Source organism: Otolemur garnettii, unplaced genomic scaffold (genome assembly GCF_000181295.1).
Source record: "Otolemur garnettii isolate 467f Iridium unplaced genomic scaffold, OtoGar3 scaffold00019, whole genome shotgun sequence".
Classification (NCBI taxonomy): Eukaryota; Metazoa; Chordata; class Mammalia; order Primates; family Galagidae; genus Otolemur; species Otolemur garnettii.
Window position 1 is genome coordinate 2533227 of NW_003852414.1, and position 14701 is coordinate 2547927.

At 40.0% G+C, this 14701-nt stretch overlaps 1 protein-coding gene across 11 annotated transcripts in view; it reads left to right on the plus strand.

Moving 5' to 3' along the window:
* Window positions 1-14701, plus strand: part of PARD3 (par-3 family cell polarity regulator) — a 592542-nt gene that overhangs the window by 266362 nt on the left and 311479 nt on the right. For all 11 annotated transcript variants that reach the window (XM_023511361.1, XM_023511364.1, XM_023511363.1 and 8 more), the window contains 2 exons: window positions 1182-1273; window positions 3812-3895. In XM_023511361.1, coding sequence (XP_023367129.1) covers window positions 1182-1273; window positions 3812-3895 — 176 coding nt within the window. The remainder of the gene's footprint in view (window positions 1-1181; window positions 1274-3811; window positions 3896-14701) is intronic.

Below are 14701 nucleotides of genomic sequence, written 5' to 3' on the forward strand. Positions count from 1 at the left end.
GGAGGAGGGCCCGGGCACAGCTGCAGCTGGTAGGGAAGGAGGGCCCGGGCACAGCTGCAGCTGGTAGGGAAGGAGGGCATAGGCATAGGTGCAGCTGGTAAGGAGCTCACGGGCATAGCTGCAACTCGTAGGGAAGTTTGGAGCATTCAGTCTCTTCTCTTGGTAGATTCTCAAAGCAAATGTCAGTTGGGCTTTACCACCCACTCTGCCTTCTCTTCCTGTATCTTTAATCATTTACTGTCTTATTTGACATTGGGTCTTGAACCTGTGACTCTTGCTTATCATGTTGTTGTTTGGAGCCTCTGTTGGTGGTACATTCGTTTCTACTATGAGTCTCTCAATTACATAATTAAAAATGTAAAATGTTTCTCCAGTGGTGGTCTGTTTATCCTAATATAGGTGGTTTAATAAAGGCACAATACAATCACTGTTGTCAAAGTTACGTAATATACATGGAAAAGATAAACTTAACAAATTAGGTACATATGAATCAGACACAGATTATTTACTTTGTTGCATTCAGAAATTTTTTACCCCAGAGAATAGTAGGGCTGATTCTGTTTCAGATAGCAAAATATTTATAGACTTATCTACCAGATGCCAGACTCTGTGGCTCTAAGGAGAAGTACATGTGGTCTCTTAACCGTTGTGTCTAGAGAATCAGAGTTCATTCTGAACTACTCTAATAAGACCATTGATACCAGTCAGGTGTGTTTATAATTATTCAAATGAATTTGAAAAGCCAGCTTAACTATTAATAAACCCCATAATGAGAAGACAGTGACCCGGAATGTAAATTAAGGCATCTTCTTGGTCGGCATTTCATTTATTTTTGCCAGCCCCCCCATGTATTGCACACACACCTTTTGGAGTGCCTTCCATCCAGCATATGTACCCAGTTTCTGCAACACATGGGAACATGATTTTTACAAACTATTGCCTTTGTCAGAGGAGGAATACAAGGGAAGGGATTGGTCTCTTTGCATGTTTTTCCTTATGCTTTAAGATTCAGCTTTTCACAGCACACCACCATCTTTTCATTAGAGGTTATGCTTCTTACGGAGAGACGTGGTTAAAATAATCCTGATGCCTGTTACACTCCCATTTATCCAGTTTCCTTTTGCATCGTAGAAATAAACTTAACACCAAATGTGCTTTTCTTTGTCTTGTGCTCCCTCCAGGATGAAGACGGGACAGAGGAAGATAACAGCCGTGTCGAGCCAGTGGGACACGCTGACACTGGCTTGGAGAATGTACCCAACTTTTCTCTGGAGTAAGTTACGGATGGTTTTAACTATACTTGTAATGTACCTGTAGCATCGTTAATTGCAGCCAGTATTCCAAAAGCGTATGCATGTGGAATGTGTGTGCTCAGCTGAAAACATGCCTGGCATTGATTTGTTTCCCCACAGAGCATCTTTGATCTGTTCATTATGGAAGCAGGAGAGCATGGGCGTGCACCTGTTTCTGTCCCGAGCATCATGCATTGGCAAATGCTATTAAATTGTAACGTAAAATAGTATTTGGAAATTTTTGTCTTGTTAGCAGCACTGTAAATACTGTAACTGCTTTCAGATCGCTTCGTATGTCAGTATTTTCATCATTTGTTCTTCAGCTTTGCTAAGTTAAAAAATATTACTGGGTCTATTTAGTTTACTTGAAACATGAGTTAAATCTTGTAAGCATTAGTCAATATAGTGTGTGTGTATATGTGTGTGTGTGTGTGTGTATGATTTGCTTGAAGAATTAGAATCTCCCAAGTTATTTGATGGAAAGTTAGAGGGTCATGGGTTAAAGACCTTGAAAATGATTGTAAGTATACAAGGACAAAGGGAAATTTCCCCATATTTTCACAACCTTCCAATTATCTTAAATAATGGCATGTGTAAATGGAAGTGCTTTTGCCAGTCGTAGCTGAGAGTAGGGAGGGTTTTTTTTCTTTGACTTTGGGCAAAAGTTTGAGGGCATAGATGTTACCATGCATTTACTAAATTCTGTCTTCTCTTGGTCTCCCAAGGAAAGGCTCTATGAATTATCTCAGTGAGATTAAACAGGCTCTGAGATCAGATTATGCTCGGATATACAGCAAGCAGAATTCTGAGTGTTTACACTGCCTGCCCTAGTTCTTTGTAAAATGACTGTGGGATAAAATAAATTTAATAAATTACACTATTCTTAGTTGACAAATTGATTTAAATAAAGGTTGAAATGCTTTTAGTAATATCTAATATACGATTTTATGAAAGTCTATGAAAAAAAATTTTAAAAATCCATTTAGTGCTACTTCCGTAAACAGTACGGCAAGAGTTTTATTTTTCCCTAATTAATGTATGTGATTTAGTCTATGTACATGTCCTCATTATTGTTTAATTTGTTTGATTTCCCTATCTCTAATTATATTTAGTACCTGTATTAGAAGTAGACCATTCATAGTACATGGGATAACCTCAGGTTACTGAGTAAGACGACAGTTAAGGAACAGGCATTTTCCATCATATTAATATTGAATGGTTTCCTAGGTTGCTTAAACTTAGAGGTTTTCATTGAAGTTCTATTTTCAGATATTGATAGTTAGATAAATACCACTTAGGCCTCTGGTCTAATATATGTGCCATATGTGGAATCATCTACAAAGAAAGTCAACTCTCATTTAAATGGCTTAAAAAATTTGCATTCTCCAAATTATACCAATTTCCATTAAACTCAGGATTATTGGAGTAGTAAGTGAAGATTCATGGAAGTGATTGACAAATACATGGGCAGCTTGAGGTTGTGGTCCTCAACACAAAGTACTTTAGTTAGAAGGAACTTCATGCTACCTCATGTAATAGAAACAATATCATATTGTAACTGTAGTCCAGTTACTCAGGAGATTGAAGCAGGAGGAGCCCTGGAGCCCAGGGGCTTGAGGCCAACCTGGGCAATGATAAGCAAGACCTTATCATTTTTTTTTAAAAGTTAATTACAGGCACTTTGATGAAAATTACTTGATTTGTGGTACATGCCTATTGGCTTTGTGAAAGGAGTTTTACAAGCTGTGCTCAGATAGTGAGGTCAACTGGGTTCTCCTCCGGACCCTCCCCGCAGGGGGGAAAACTTGGACCTCATTGGAGTACCAAGAGGATTAATGGTAAAACAGACAGGTAAGAGCACTTTGTAAACTGTAAAGTGCTCTGCAATTGCAAAACCCGTGTTCAGTTAATCACCAGAAGCCTTAAGATAGTTATTGGGATGGAAAAAATTTCACTGAATCTCTAGAGCAGTGTCTTCCAACCTTTCTTAACCTCACAGCGGACTTGAACCTATAGTTAAATTTCTGCAGTGCACTTCAATTATGTTGATCAAAAAAAAAAAAGTATAGTTAACTAGGCTTTGAACTTCTTTTGAAGATAATTTAATGAATGATCTTTACCCACGTTTGTGGCACATCTAAGATCCTGTCACAGCACACTGGTTGAAAGTCACTGCTCTAGAGCTTTGGACTCACAAAACGTGAACTTGTGCTACTCAAAAGAGAGTGAGCCAAGAGAAGTGGTTCTGGGTGGTTTTAACGTGGTTACCTCTGATGATTGCTCTCTCTTCATGCCATCAGACTAGAGTACAGGTACGTAGTGCTTACCGTTGCCCCCATCACCATGCTTCTCTCCCCGAATACGTATGTGTGTGCACGTGTGCCTGGTGAGATTTTTGTTCTGTTCTCCTCTGTTAGTTGGCTGTATGTCCGTGTCGCGGTTCTGTTGTTCTGTTTTGTTTCGGTTTTGGTTTGTTTACAGTACATGTTCATGCTCCCTCATTCATCATTGTCTCACAGTGATATGGTAAAGCTCGTACAAGTCCCCAACGATGGAGGGCCTCTGGGAATCCATGTGGTCCCTTTCAGTGCTCGAGGAGGCAGGTAACGTATCCTGGAGGTTTTTAATTTGAATCCTAACGTAGAGTGTTTTATCTTCATTTATACTCAGCTAGAGAAGGATGTTGACTTAGCATGTGCTTCTTAGAAAATATTTTCATTCATACGTAGATCATAATCACAGAAAAGCTTGCCTCAGTGAAGAGGGAGTTTCCCAAGGGCATGAAGAAACCGTACATTATGCCCTTACTGTTCTTCATCTCTGAGCAAACATCTTACTTTACAGTAAATTGATGATAGGCTTTATACAGTCAGGTCTCTGGCTGGCTTTATAAACTTAAGGAGAGTTTAAAGCAAATTTTCTGGAAAAATCCACGCAATAAAAATCACCCGGATTAACTTCGGTAATGATTCATTTTAATTTTGTACTTAATGTTTATTCAGTACTTCAATTTAGTGAGACTTTCATGATTTTTAAAATCCTGTGAATATGAAATTTTAGAAACATGGGTAAACTAATGATCTCTCTCTCACCACGTGGCTTGTGGCTCCTTTCTTTTAATCCCCGATCCTTCAGAACGTCAAAATTTTGTACGATTTGTTAATTCCAACTTCATCACTTTACACTTTCCTTAAACTCTTCAAATGTTATATGAGTTTATTTGATTCTGGTTTTTTTTTTTTTCTTTTTTCCCTGTGAAAGAACTTTTATTATATTTTTGGTTTTAATCTATTCAAATAGTATGAAGTGATTTTGCAAAGAGTGCTTCGCAGGCCTCTGTCCTTGATAAGTGAAGTACCTTACACCCCTCCCTGGGAGATTGAGCTTATTCAAGTTTAATCACATCTTCTCTTATTTGCCTGAGAAGATATATTTATGAAGTGTTCTAAAGGGAGGGTGATCAGGGACTGACCCCACCGAAGGCTTTTTTGTACATCTGTTTAAGTGGAACAACAGAACATGCAGAAATAAACCATCAGTGGGGGCCGGTCCCTGACACACCCTCATGTGACTGTTTAACGTTGAACTTCTGGGCTGGGTGCCATGGCTCACTCCTGTAGTCCCAGCTACTCGGGAGACTGAGGTGAGAGGATTGCTTGAGCCCAGGAGAAAAAGACCAATCTGGGCACTAGTGAGAGCTTATCTCTACAAAAAAACAAACCAAAAAACAGCCCAGTATGGTGGCATGCACCTGTAGTCCCAGCTAACTCAAGAGTCTGCGGCAGAAGGATCGCCTGAGCCCGGGAGTTGGAGGCTCCAGTGAGCTATGATTGCACCAGTACATCAGTCTAGGGAACAGAATAAGACCTTGTCTCAAAAAAGAAAGAGAAAAAAAAAGAAAAAAAAAAAACCAACCAAACAATTTTGAAATTCTTATATCTTTTGTTGTTATTAATATACTTTTTTTTTAAACCTTTACATAGGGAGAAGGTGGAAAGTAGCCTTAGACCAGCAGCTGAGACTTTAGAGCTTTAATTTAAACCATCATCAACTAATTGTAGGCATCTAATATATTGTAAAAGATACATAGTATACACGACTGAACTCTATATTTTATTTATTTGGTAACCTACTTACGACAAGGTCTTGCTCGGTCACCCAGGCTAGAGTGTAGTGGTGTGGTCATAGCCCACTGTCACCTCAAACTCCTGGGCTGGAGCGATTCTCCTGCTTTAGCCTCTCAAGTAGCTGGTATGACAGGCATGTGTCTCCACACCCACCTAAGTTTTTTTTTAAATATATGTATTTTTTGCCTTGCTATGTTGCTGAGGCTGATCTCAAACTCCTGGGCTCAAACAGTCCTCCTGCCTCAGCCTCCCAAAGTGCTGGGATTACAGGGGTGGGCTGCTAAGCCCCACCTCTATTATCTTAAAATGAGCATTTGTACCATCTCTTTGTTACATTAGCAACTATAGTGAGTCTGTTAAAACACTGGGCTTGTTCAGTGTCCTGAAGCTGAAGCTTTGATTTACTTAGAACTCTGCTGGACTGTGAGGCTTGAATGTTTGTCCTGTATTCAAGGTATGAAATCAACCTTGAATGTTTGGGTGGTGTTATACTTACAGAGTTGTAGTTACTCTCACTTTTTTCTTTGTGTTTTTTTCTTCTTCTTTTTTTAATCTTTTACTCTGGAGAAGCTCTAAAATTTCTGTAAAGAACTTTCAGTTACACAGTATTAGTTGTTTTCAAAGTGGCCCTTACCTTCATATACTTCAAAAATATAATTTAAAATTATCTCAAAAATTAAATTATTTTTTCGTTTCCTTCATGATCAGGAGAGAAAAGGGGAAAAAAATGCACGGATTATAGCTTTCTAATATACACGTGCCCGCGAAAGATAACATCACAGATGAGTAAATGAGATTTAACTGTATGTGTCAGCTTTGAACGAGTATTATAGTTACAAACAAGTGACTTTCTGTCATTTGTTACCTAGTTCCTACCTCAGCGTGAGAGAATATTGGGGAACATTAGGGTAAAACAGATGAAGACTCCAGCAAAAGGAGAATGAGATAGAAAAGTAAGCCTGCTGCCTCCATGAGTTCAGAGGGAGGTGTTTCACAAATCCACCACAGTTGCTGGTTACTGTGGCATTTAGTTTTTTTTGGGGGGGGGAGGGTTTGCAGTTGTTTTTTTTTTTTTTGGCCAGGGCCTGGTTCGAACCCACCACCTCCCGTATATGGGGCCAGCGCTCTATTCCTTTGAGCCACAGGTGCTGCCCCCTGGCGTTTAGTTTTGATAGACTAAACACATTCAAGTTACATGATCCTTGTCTTGCAGAACCAGAAGGGGTTTTATAGACAAGTCCTCTTTTAGCCCCTATTAATTTGGCACTTAATGAAGAAAATTGTGCGACTTCCCAATACAAAGGACAGAAAGATCCGAGAAACGGTTCTTTATAAACCCCTCTTCAAGGCAGTATCCATTTTCACGTGGAAGCCAGAAGAATAATTTGCTTGCATCATTAAACTCTCTTACGGACTTGATGTAAGTCCTGGGTACAAAGAAAGTGGGCTGTTCAGACTCACAGAGACCAATCATCAGGGGCCCAGAGACACCACACCCACCTTCCTTATCCCCAGAAATTCTCAGAAGTGGGTTCTGCTCATCCAGTTGGGAACCCTGGTCAGCATTGGCACCGTGACAATTCTTGAGTTAGGTTCTAGGAAACAAAAATGAACAGGGCAAGGGCGTTCCTCTAGGAGTTTGCAGTCTAGACAAAGTGCTAAGGGAGAAATCACACAGTTATAATTATGCGATAAATGTTGAGATAGTTATATAATAGGTAGTCTGCAAGCCGATAGAGAAAGTAAGACGTGAATGTGGTGACTGAAGCCGGCTTGTTGCGGGAGATGATTCTCAGGGTGATGACAGCTTACAAAGAGAATCGCGTCAGCTCCAGAATGGCTTGTGCAGGAGCAAATTAAGGCAGGCAGTATAGCAGAAAGGAAGAAATTAAGTGCAGCTTGCGATGAAATTGCACGTGTATCTGGTGGGAATACAAAAATACATATTCATGAGGTGAAAGGTGGGATTTCCAAGAATGACTTCCCTGGTACAAAATTCTGATCATCTTGGGCCACCTCAACTTTGGAGGTAGGACTAATTGAATAACGCTCCCTGAATACTCAGCTTTATGGAAGTGACAAATCCATGCTTCCCATTTAAGTCTTCAAAGGCAGAGAGTCTAAGGAACTAATGAAAATGGAAACTGTATTGTGAAGAGGAGGAATACAAACCGGACTACTTTACATATCGTACGTAATTAAGGAAAATAGTAATTTCAGGCCACGCATGGCGGTGCTTGTGCCTGTGATCTTAGCTGTTTGGGAGGTTGAGGCAGGAGGATTGCTTGAGACCAGGAATTTGAGGCCAGCCTGGGCAACCTAGTGAGACTGTGTGCAAAGACAAGTAAACAAATGAATGAATAAATTAAAAAAAATAGTCATTTTAACTTATGAAGTCAGTGGTAGAGAACATTTAACGTCCTGTAGGTACTATTATGGCCTGAAGTAGAATAAAATAAGAATCTTGTCCAACTTACCTGATTAAGGCTATTTTCCAGAGTAGGTTGAATGTTGTTGACCAGAGGCATGAAGGACATTGAGCTCACTTCCCACCCCTGCCCTGCCTTGCGTGTCCCCTTCCTCATACCTAGAAACGGAGACACATTGGTTTGGAGACAGTATTATCTTACCTTTTAGTCAACTTCTTGTGTGTTGTTCAAAAAAAAAAAAAAAGCAAAGGATTTCTATCTAGAATGATTCATTCACAGATTAGTGTCTTTGAAATCAATTTTTACTTTTATACCTATTATTCCATTTCTTCCTGATTCAAATGTCACACATAACCTCTTCATTTAAATCACAAATGCTACTGTTTTCTAGTTTAGTGAACAGTGGGGGAATTGCTAAACGTTTTCAAGAAACTTGCTATGTGTTCTTTTTAAAAATATTATTCTTGGATTTCATGTTCTAAATTGTAGTAGATGTTCTAAAATCTTTTCCCTATGAAATGATTATGCCGAGAAGCACCATGTTTTTATATATATATTTTACATTTTCAGGACCTAGTCCTAGGTATTATTTAGTGCAACTTACTCAGCAAAGGAACCAAAGAACCCATGACCATGCAGATTCACTGTTGCATTATGTATTAAACAATGAAACAGCAGTGCTATTAACCTGGCCTTGACGGTGGTTAATAAGTTTCCCAAGACTGCGTAATGATGCAGAGATATGGTTATGATACAGTGTTAAGTCTATCAAAAGCAAGATATGAAATTAACATTCCACAATAGGGGCTGCCCCTATGCAATTGCAAGATGTCATATTTGGTTTCGAGGGGCTGAAAAGGGTCGTTGAGAAATATGCGTATAAAAAGATGCATGCCATGTGGCACGGGGATTTAGAGGAAGTAGGAACATTGGATCCTTTGGCAACCCTCAGGAAAGCAATTGAACTTGACCTTTTTCTTTGAGGGAAATGTGAGGCTGACACCAGTGATGCTCTTCTGGAAAGACAGTGATTCTAGGAAGAGAAAATGTGAGAGGAGGGTGTGATTTGGTGGGAAATAATGGGGCCAATTATTTGAATCAGAATATATCAGAAAATAAGCCCCAAAGAGATTTTCAGAAAGCACTTTATGAACGGCTTGGCAGTGCAGGGGAAGGAACATGGACTTGATTTAGCAAAGAATGGGAGAATTGCTGAAGGTTGTCACGAAACTTGATTGTGTTATTTTTAACATTATGATTCTTACTTGGTTGCCACATTCTAAGTTATAGCAGATAGTCTAAATTCTTTTCCCCTATGAGAAAACGAGCGTGCCTAAAACACGTTCTTAGTCCAGTTTGTTCTCTGGGTCTTTTCTATATATAACGGACATTCCGTTTACATAAATGCATCTTTATTGTTAAATTGGTGGGACTTAAGTTTTCTTCCATCTTAGTTATCCAGATATTAATTGTATTTTGCAATTTATTTCGCATTAATTGTATTTTGCGTTTATTTTGCTTAAATACTTTTATTTTTGGTATGAAAGGTCTTTATTGGTGGGGGAGGGAGGCGGCAGAGCAGCACCAAGGAGGAGAGAAAAAGAGAAGAGAAAAGAGAGAGAGGAGAGAGAGAGGAGGAGAGCGGAGGAGAGAGAGAGGAGGAGAGCGGAGAAGAGAGGAGAGAGTTACATACTTTTTTAAAAAGAGAAAAGATGTGATATCTACTAGTTACCATTCTTGATGCTTGGGATTGGCAAATTTTCTGTAAAGGGTCAGATATTCAGCATTTTGGGCCCTGTGAGCTATGAAGCCTTTATTGCAACTATTCAGCTGTGCTCTTCTTACAGCACAAAAGCAACCCTTGGCTATACATAAACCGTGAGGATGGCTGCTTACCAGTAAAGCTTTATTTCCAAAAACAGATGCTGCCCGAATCGGAATTTGGCTGGTAGACTCCCATTTGCTGCCCTGGCCCCACACAAACACCTGCCCTCAGGGGGGTTAGATTCTGGTATATTTCCTATTTAAAACTCTTTTCAGCTATTCATGTGGAGGGAGGAGGGATAGACTCTAAAACTTTTGAATTTCCACTGACTGTTTGACACAAAAGTCTCTTTTATGGTAACTACATATTGTTTCCCACCAGTTCACATCCTGGTTCTCAGGAATTGTCAAGAAGGGAAATAGAAACCAGAACAAACCTGTTTATCATCCTCCCCGTAGTAATACGTACTCCCCTTCTTAGCCTCTGACTTTCAGTCCCAAGACTCATGGGAAAATCTAAGGTATCCAGGGTTAGGAAGTCAGACCCTGGTAAGTTGTTCTGTGGGGCGGGGTCTGTTACCTTTGTGACCAGCAGGGGCTGCTGGCTTCTGCTGGCAAATGCCCTACTTCTTTTCAATTTAATTAATCCGACAAATCAAATGAAGGTGTATCTGTGAAAAAAATACCTTTTTTTTTTTTAAATCCCAAATGATTTTTTTCAACCATTTATCTTCAGTTTTGCATTCGGAGTAGCCGGTGAAATGTCAACACCCTTTAGAAAAAACTTATTCAGTTGTTACGTTAAAGTTTCTTTTCATGACTTTTCCCTTCTGGAGTTCTTTGCTTACAATGATATATTATTGTCCATAAATTCCACCACATAAGCTGAAAAAAAAAAATAACATACCTGAGAGAATATTTTATAAGAAATATCTAAGGTTTTTGAGTTGAAATAAAAGTGACCCTATTGAAAAATATTTATTCCATGTATATTATTATTTGTTGTATTCTACAAATATGTATCCTATGTTAATCTGAATATAGATTAATTAGAAAATCATGGGAGGAGCCTGTGGCTCAAAGGAATAGGGCACCGGCCCCATATGCCCGGAGGTGGTGGGTTCAAACCCAGCCCTGGCCAAAAATTGCAAAAAAAAAAAAAAAAAAGAAAGAAAGAAAATCATTATACTTGTTTAAAATAACCTGGAGGGATATTTTCAATTGCACACGAATTTTATGGCCACCCTGTATAAACTAAGATTTCTCTGTTTGCATAGACTACTAGGAAGACCTGTTTGTACGATCTCGAGACAGAGCACGTTCATCCATTTACTTTTTCAGCACAATCTGAGCTTGTGTGTCCCTTCCATCAAGATTTGCATGGTTATAATTATGGTCAGATAAGCCAAGTTCATCTAACCTGTACTTCCTCACTGTGTGCTCCGTAACACGTCTAAAACAAAATGTTGATTTTTCCTTCAGAATTTCTAGTTAGAAATTTTTGTTCGTTCTCTCTGTCGATCAGTTACAGCCTTGCTCACGAGTTAAGTTATCCTGTTACCGGCAGAGGGTTGTTGGGAGCAGTCCAGGCTGTCAGGATGGATCTGACTGTGTACTAACTGTGGCCTTTGGACACATCAGCTTCACTTAGCTCTAGTCTTTACATCTGGGGCCCAGGAATCATGGCTTCTGTGTGGTTTAAATAATAAAATGCATGTAAGTCATTTAGCGGGGCACTTGGCAGTGCCAGCTGAAAAAAACGATCAAACCATGAGAATGTATTTTCATTTGTCTTACATGCTTTAGAAATCCCTGCAGCGTTGCTCAGTATCCCATTTGCCTGGGTAGGTTGTGATTAGTTGACACAATCAGGGAAAATGATCCTTTTTCTCTTCTATCATAAATCTGAGATAAAATATACCATGACATCATCAATTTGGGAATCCCCGTGCACACTTGCTTAGTTAATTGGGCACATATGCCAGTGAAGGATTACAGAAAATTTGAACTTCAAGGAAGTAGTTCCAAATAAATACGCTCTTGAACATTGAGTGCCGAATTTTAATTTAATTACTTCTGAAAAAAAACCATACAATTTAACTTTATTTACTGCATCAAGTCTTCTGTCTGAAAGTTTCTACGTGTGCATTCTCCATCACAGACTTGTTTATTAGGCCAAAGGGCCACAGTACAGAGGGTGCCAAAAATAATATAGATACTTTTTTTTTTGAGACAGAGTGTCACTATGTCCCCCTTGGTAGAGTACCCTGGCATCACAGCTCACAGCAACCTCAAACTCTTGGGCTTACGTGATTCTCTTGCTTCAGCCTCCCGAGTAGATGGGACCATGTGTGCCCACCATAATGCCTGGCTATTTTTTTTTTTTTTTTGTAGAGCCAGAGTTTCACTTTATCACCCTCAGTTGAGTGCTGTGGTGTCATCCAGCTCACAGCAACCTCCAACTCCCCTTGCCTCAGCCTCCTGAGTAGCTGGGACTACAGGCACCCGCCACAACACCTGGCTATTTTTTTGTTGCAGTTTGGCTGTGGCTGGGTTTGAGCCTGCCACCCTTGGTATAAGGGGCCAGTGCCCTACCCACTGAGCTATAGTCGCCACCCAACGCCCAGCAATTTTTTTTTTTTTTTGAGACAGAGCCTCAAGCTGTCCCCCTGGGTAGAGTGCCGTGGCATTACAGCTCACAGCAACCTCCAACTCCTGAGCTCAAGCGAGTCTCCTGCCTCCGCCTCCCAAGTAGCTGGGACCACAGGCGCCTGCCACAACGCCCGGCTATTTTTTGGTTGCAGCCGTCATTGTTGTTTGGCGGGTCCGGGCTGGGGATTCGAACCCGCCACCTTAGGTGTACGTGGCTGGCGCCTTAGCCGGTTGAGCTATAGGCGCTGAGCCACGCCCAGCAATTTTTTTGTTGCAGTTGTCATTGTTGTTTAGCTGACCCAGGCTGGGTTCAAACCTGCCAGCCTCGGTGTATGTGGCCAGTGCCCTGCCCACTGAGCCACGGGCACCGTCCAATATAGATACATTTTAAGAAAGGAAAAAAACTTTATTAAAATTGTAATACTCAGCATTTACCCATCACGCTTGTTACCTCTTACAGTGTATCTTATATCTCTTATAATTGCCGGAGTTAAACGTGACTTGAGTATTACAATTTTAAAATGTTTTTTTTTTTTCTTAAAGTATGTGTACATACTTTTGGCACCCTCTCTCTGTGCCTCTGTATTAGGAGAGTTGTATATTACATTTGGATAGATCATGTTTCTTTAAATGCAGTCATATGGCGACTGTCACACCTGCTTTAATCTGAATGAATTCTCTATATTTTCCTTTTGAGGCCTGCTTATGTCATGCAGTACAGTGTTTTCTGTTTTTTTTCTGTTGTTGTTGTTACTTAATCAAGATTTTAATTTTAATTCAGAATTCCTTTCAGTCTTCTTCTGTTGGCGGCCATGGTTCTCAGGGATCATGTAGGTGATCACTGGCCCCCCACGTGGCGTGCTCAGGGAGGTGAGAGGTGCCTGTCCACGGGATCTCATTCCGTCCATTCATACTCTGCTTTCTCAACAGTTGGGGTGTTTATATGTGTCAGCTTTTATTAAGAAGAATTATGATCATTTCCATACAGCTGGGTGGCAGTTGTGGGAGTTTACATTATCAAAGCGAAACTCAGACTAACTCAGCCAATTTGGATGTCAATAAAACACTTGTTACTTATTTTCAGTTTTATCATTGGTTGTAATTTATACTTAGAATTGAAAATGTTAACATGTGTGGCTGAGTTTGCTTTAATTAAGTGTATAATTAGGCTAATGAACCTTGTAAAAATGTAGTGGTGCAGCCCGTAATGTAATCTAAGCAGTTACATTTCTAATTATGCATCCAAAATCATGTACAAAGACACAGCATTTCAGGGGCTTGCGTTCTGCCACTGTATCCTTCCTTGCCTTTTTTATTTTTAAGAAACATTGTTTGAAAATTATGAGTAATGTCTTGAAAGAAATCTGTGTGATACTGCAGTTTGTTTTTATTGGTCAAGTTATCCAGAAGTGAGATTTGGATGCAGTAACCGTGGCCTTTTCTTCCTTTCTTTCAAATGAGCCAACTTGTGTTTACATGAGATTCATAGAGAAGGTAGAGGAGGTTCTGTTTCCCATCAGAGAACCTGGTGTTGCTTCTTCATACACGTGACCCACCCCACTAATAAATACACCCAGTTTTCTAGCACAATCGGACTGGGGTGGTTACGCTCCTAGAATAACCCTCCCGGTAGTGCTCACTCTCATTCCATTTTCCCTCTCTTTTCCTTTTGTTATTTCTTCATTTTTTTGGTTTTCGGAGTGGTTTCTTCTTCTGATAGAACATAGTTGTTCCAGTCGGGAGTTCTAGCAGTCGCTGCCCTGACGAAAAGCTGTCCTCTATTCCAGCATCATGACGTGCCCAAATGGTCAGCCCTTCATTAGCTTTAATTATATTCTGTGAGAAAAGTATCGTATGAGCCAAAATACCAAAAGTCAATTCTTTTTGCTTTATTTATTTATATTTAATTTTTATTTATTTTTTGAGAGAGTCTTACCTTGGGTAGAGTGTTGTGGTATCATAACTCACAGCAACCTCAGTCTCTTGGGTTTAAGCTATCCTTTTGCCTCAGCCTCCCTAATAGCTGGGAATACAGGTATGCACCACTATGCCTGGCTAGTTGGTTTATTTATGTACTTATTTTAAGTAGAGATGGGATCTTGCTCTTGCTCAGGCTTCTCTTACAGCCCTGAGCTGAAGCAATCCACCTGCCTCAGCTTCTCAAAGTGCTAGGATTACAGGTGTGAGCACCACACTCGGCCTCTTGATTGCTTTAGAACAAATTCTAGTTGCTGGTTGGGTTTGCAAAATAATGTCCCTAAAATAAATCTATCTCTCTCTCTCTCTTTTTTTTTTTGGCTCCCTTGGTAGAGTGCCATGTCATCATGGCTCATAGGAGCCTCTAACTCTTCGGCTCAAGTGATTCTCTTGACTCAGCCTCCCGAGATGGGATTACAGGTGCCCATCACAATGTCTGGCTATTTTTTTTTTTTTTTTT